Here is a 5,726-nt window from a genome sequence, read left to right as displayed (position 1 = left end):
AAGTCCACTCCAAAAAATATATTCTAGATCTTGATATTACTTATTGTACAAGCTATTTCCTTATGTGTTTAAGAAAGTTTACTTTATGTTGTATTAGCAATATGTCAAAGCTAATCACTATATATATGTATGAAACACAATACAATAAACTATTCTATTTCTATAATATTTATTAGAGAACATTTCACTAAGCCAGACCGTGTAAACGTGTACTTATCAATAGTACTAGTTCTAGTGTCTGTCCGACCTATTACTACTACGTTCACTTTCGAGAGAATTTACAATATCGAAACCTTTTTTTTTTTTTTTTTTTTTTGTCACGATACAATATCGAAACCTGGGTTGTTGTTTATTGTGAAGAAAAAAACCAGTACACATATATGTACCATATACTTTCGTATTTGTTGTACGGTTCCGTCTCCAGTCGTGGCTCATCCCGAGAGATCTTATATACCTAAAACAAGATAAAGGGAGATGTCTGAGCAATATCTAATACTACACACTTAATCTAGAATAATCAAATCACTTTCTAAGTACTACGTGTGATAAATTACATATATACTCTTATCGATTAAATTATATTCATCAAATGTACATGTAACCACACAACATATATAACACAATCACATTCATCATAGCAACCAACAAACACTCTTCGCATAACAAGATGGATGGCTCATAAGTCCCTAGAATGTCACTATTCAATAGTAAGGCAAAACAAGTTCATGGGAAAGGACATATGATAAATCACCAAGTGCTTTTCGAACCACGGATTGATTCACGTAAGTTTTCAGTGTTTTTCCTTCAATGAGACTTTCTAAATATCTTTTTTTGATCAAACATATTGTATTCCATTCATTCACTCCTAAAGGAGGTAAAGTTTACAAGATCTTCAACCAAGAAGTAAAGTTATTATATAATCCCCGAGTGCAATATTAAGATCAACTTGTCTTTTTTATCTCCTTTAATTAGGGCGTCTTCTCGCACATAATATTATTTAAAACAAATTTAAGGCAAGCAATATCATATCGCGAAGACGTGAACGTGTCTCTAACACCATGAGGTTAAAAGATAAATGCGTAATTTGTTCTCTGTCTTTTCCCACTAACTTTGGAGATTAGTGGTTAATCACAAATCGGGTGCTACATTCTTCAACTACTTCTTGTTCTCTTCTTTCAAAACCCACATTATCGATCCATGGAATATTACGTGAATACCACTTTTATTATCTACTAAGCTTTGAACCTTTTAACAAAAAAAAAAAAAAAAATCTCAAGTAAACTTTCAACAATACGAACTATTTGTTTATATTGCACTTCGAATGTCATTGATACATATGACTCCAGTTTCCACTAAAGCTAACACTACGGGAAAAATTGCAAAACAAAATATCGGTTCAATTCTATCAGGAAGCATAAGCAGAGGGATGCTAGACTAGGCATAATTTTCTTTAGATATCGAAGCAAACAGATCCTAAAAACGCAGAGACTGATATATATATATATATATATATATATATATATATGACAGATAAAACTAAGTATCCATCAACATAAAAGGATTGTCAAAGTCTTATCTTACACACGAATATGCAGAGCAGAGACTGAGAGCCATTCACTCAAATTGGTAATGTTTGTCAACAGCAACAGAGACATCCCAAGTACAACTCATTCCTTTAGGGAAAACAACAAAGTCACCTGCTTCAATCTCTACACCTTCTTCAGATCCATCAGGATACACTTTCACTTTCCCCTCTAGCAGATAACAAGTCTCCTTTGAACTATATGTCCATGGGAACTTGCTTGGAGGACAACCCCACCTATGCAATGAAAAAATCCAACACTGAGACACTACTGTGTACCTCTATCTGGCTTCTACATATAACAGAATTATGGAGACTGAATTCAACAAAAACAAAAAAAGACTAATCCTTTTAATATCAGACTGATCAGTTGATGTAAAAGATTGTCCAATACACCCACAAAAATTGAAACCAGGACTTGTTTTGAAGCACCAACAAACAAAGCTAAAGGCTTTCTTCTCTGGACAAGTAAAAAAGACTAAAGCTTTCTTATTTACTAGCAAAAACAGAGGAATACATAAATCAATTGATGGATGTGAATCGAGGAGATGAGGAGAAGGGTATGTACTTGGGCCAATTACGAACACCGAGTTGGGTGAGTTTGGACTCAGGTGGATTCTTCTCAATGGTGATGCCCAATTTCTCAGTAGCCATAGACTCGGCTCCAATCGCAGCCATGGATGATGGTCTTCTTGAGTTGTAGGGTTTGTTTGATATTCTTGCGAGGATAAGCCGATGTGGGTTGATGCTTGTTAAATTCACAAGACCAATGCAACCCATTTTGATATCTTAATAACTTACACCTCTTACCTTTTTTTTTTCCTTGCTATTAATTTATTTGTTCACTCTGTTTTTTTTTTTTTTTTTTTTTTTTTTTTTTTTTTTTTTTTGAAAAAAGTTCACTCTGGTTTTAACTTTTAGGTTACAACTATAACAGAAGCTCTATTTTTATTTTTATTTTGTGGACCAGTAATATGGTAATAACATATGATCCATTCATGCCTTATCTCTTACCCTCGTTACATATTCTCTTAATTTGTTTTTCTTTTTATTATATATATTCATAGATTGAAAGCTAAGGGAAAGGGAAAAGATTAAAAATAAGAAAAATTCTAAAATTTATATAAAAATTTGTTTTTTTGGGTAGGGAAGGGTAGATAATGTCTCCCGTTATTTATTTAGAATAGAAACAACTAAATACAAACGCGACGTGTTAACACAATACCTCTCAAATCATCTGATAACAACAAAACAACACTATTCGGAACAAACTCAAATAAGTGAAAACCTAAAAAAAGAAAAAATGCATGGTTAGCTAAACCGTCCGCTAAGCGATTAGCCTCCCGATACACGTGAAAAATCTGGACATTCCAGTCCCTACATATGAAACCATGACACAATGGATGAGTATCGTTGATCCCTGTCTTGAGAAAACTAACCACCACCTCTGAATTTACTTCTAACTCCAATCGGACAACAACTAGTCCATAGTAAACTCCCCACAACTCTGCAAGAGGCGCAGAGCATATCCTAATGTTCAATGAAAACCTCCATGTCAAACACCTAAATCATCTCGTAGTACACCCCTGCAGCGGCTAGACCTGCGTTCCCACGTGAAGCTCCATCAGTATTCACCTTCATCCACCCATGGCGTGGTACAATCCATGCGATCATCCGCTCCACTCTCCCGCGACGTTCTTGTAACCCCTCAAGAGACACATTTGCCCGCAACACCTCTTTCGCAATATCCTTGATGAATTGAACTCTATCTCTACATTTACCAACAGTCCCAAACATGTTGCTACATCCTAACTTCCATCCCCACCAGACTGCCATGCCAAATAGAGTCGGCCATTATATCATATCCCCTCCCAGATTAGATTCCAATACAACCATTCTAGTAGAGACACTTCAAAGAATTGTTGTAGCTTTTCCAGCGGCACAATTATCCTCCAAACACCAGCCATAGCCAAACAATCCCTCAGTATATGTGAGATGGTCTGCTCACCCCACTTACACAATGTACATATTGATGAGTCATAAGATGACATTGAAACCTCTTAGAGTTAGACATTACAAGTTGGTTCCCGACCAACCATAGAAAAGCTCTCACTTTATCGGGTACAACAACAATACACTCTCTAGACCAAACAATCTATGTAAGCGAACCCGTACCTAGAACTATAAGGGCTCTGATACCAAATAGAAACAACCGACCCGTTTTTTTTAATACCTTAATATCTAATGATCCCATACTCACTAGTATCCTAACCCCAGTCAAACAACAATGGATAACATAAAAAAATACCATTAATCTAATAACCAACAATTAATAAACAATTAACCATAATTCCAACATCTTAATCATGTCATAAAATAAATCATAGAACCAGCAACCTAGCATACGTTCTAGACAATTAAGTTCCACTCTAGCATCCTAGCAGAAGCATATGCAAATAACCGAGCCTCTAGAACATCCTCCTCTACAAACCCTTGATTCCACGATCACACTTTGTCTTTACCTGCATCATAAACAACAATTGAGATGCATGAGTATTATCAACACTCAGTGAGGCAATCCTCCCATCTACTGGGCTATACACACAAGAAATAAGATCTCCTCATGCCACAATCAACAAACAACAAACAAACCAGGCAATACACAAAGCAACACAACATCAGCAGCCAACCGAGGAGGGTGTCGGCCGATACCAGATGGTGTCGACAGAGACTCCCTCTGAAGAAACAATGTGACCCAGAAAGTTCATCTCCCTCTACTAGAAACTGCACTTGCTCAGCCTAACGAAAAAAAGCTTCTGCTTCTGCAGCTTCTTCAGAACAGCTCTCAGATGAATCACATGCTTCTTAGGAATCTTCGAATACACAAGGATGTCGTTGATGAAGATGATGACAAACTCATCCAAAAACTCCTAGAACATACTCTTCATCAACCTCATAAATGCAGCTGCCGCATTAGTCAAACGGAAGGGCATCACCACAAACTCATCCTGAAAGTCGTTTTCCTGACGTCCAACTCTTGTATCGAAATCTGATGGTAACCAGCTGCCAAGTCAATCTTGGAAAACAAAGTAGGATCTCTCAACTGATCCAACTCAGCCTGCGATAAAAACCTGACCCGAATATACCGACCCGTTCTGAACCGAAATTTTCGGTTTTGGGTTGGCTTCGGTTAGAAGAGTTGAACCGATCGGAAGCTTTGTAAATTTGATCGGTTACCCGAGTTTTTTTGGTTCGGTACGGGTACCCGTTCGGGTAACCGAGATCTTCATCTTCCTCCTCTTATTTTGCCGGATCTGTTGAGATATGAGTTTGTATCGCCGCCGTCAATGATTATAGTTGATTTTAGGATTGTACAAAGGTTGAAGATGGTTTAAACACACCGTTTTCATTAGAAACCCATTGTTTTGATTTTTTTTTTTAACATTTTCTTATTGGCCTGGCCCAAATTTCTTCCTTTTTTTTTTCGACAACTATTTAGTGGAACAAAACGTTTCAGTTTGTTTCAAAAAAAAAAAAAAATCGAATAAACGAAACCCGACCAGAAATCTACTTCGGTTATCTTCAGAACAATTTTCAAATAACAAAATACCCGACTACCCAAAATAACCGAACGACCCAACCTAAAAACCCGAACTCGCAGGCCGAATCCAACAACTCATCAATCCGCGGAAGATGATACTTGTTCTTCACAGTTACTCGGTTCAGACCCCAATAATCTATGCACAAGCGAAAACTCTCATCCTTTTTCTTTATAAACAACACCGGCGCTCCTCATGGTGAAGTGTTCGTACGAATAAATCCTTTGTCAAACAAATCCTCCAACTGCTTCTGCAGCTCCACCATCTCTGCTGGAGCCATCCTATAGGGTGTCTTAGACAATGGGGTCATCCCTGGTTCCAACTCAATCGTGAAGGGATCATACCGAGATGGTGGTAACCCCTGCAACAACTGAAACACCTCCTCAAACTCCTAAACCATAGGGATCTAACCCATAGTAACCTGCCTTACAGACTCCAACATAGAAATAGTAGCCAGGTACGCTTCCCGAACCTTACTGATCATCTTCTCTGCCTGCACAACTATGATAACGAGACTCCTTGAAGTCGGTCTCACTCCGTGATAA

General features: G+C 37.5%; 1 protein-coding gene across 1 annotated transcript; it reads right to left on the bottom strand.

Annotated features, from left to right (window-relative positions):
* Nucleotides 1-1,531: 1,531 nt before the first annotated feature.
* On the bottom strand, nt 1,532-2,609 carry LOC104707319 (uncharacterized). Its single transcript, XM_010423647.3, has 2 exons — nt 2,151-2,609; nt 1,532-1,819 (listed from the first exon to the last, which is right to left on the bottom strand). The coding sequence occupies exons 1-2, from the start codon at nt 2,360-2,362 to the stop codon at nt 1,615-1,617; spliced, it is 417 nt and encodes a 138-aa protein (XP_010421949.1). The 5' UTR covers nt 2,363-2,609; the 3' UTR covers nt 1,532-1,614.
* Between the last annotated feature and the right edge of the window lie 3,117 nt (nt 2,610-5,726).

The sequence above is a fragment of the Camelina sativa genome, chromosome 8 (genome assembly GCF_030686135.1).
Source record: "Camelina sativa cultivar CO46 ecotype springtype chromosome 8, ASM3068613v1".
NCBI classification, from domain to species: Eukaryota; Viridiplantae; Streptophyta; class Magnoliopsida; order Brassicales; family Brassicaceae; genus Camelina; species Camelina sativa.
This window is presented reverse-complemented; position numbering and strand designations above follow the sequence as displayed.

What these genes read in the sequence shown, in the direction of transcription:
- LOC104707319 (XM_010423647.3), bottom strand. Translation starts at nt 2,362, where the DNA reads ATGGGTTGCATTGGTCTTGTGAATTTAACAAGCATCAACCCACATCGG. An exon ending in GGTGTTCGTAATTGGCCCAA is followed by an intron (nt 1,820 to 2,150) that starts GTACATACCCTT and finishes TTCATTGCATAG; the next exon opens with GTGGGGTTGTCCTCCAAGCA.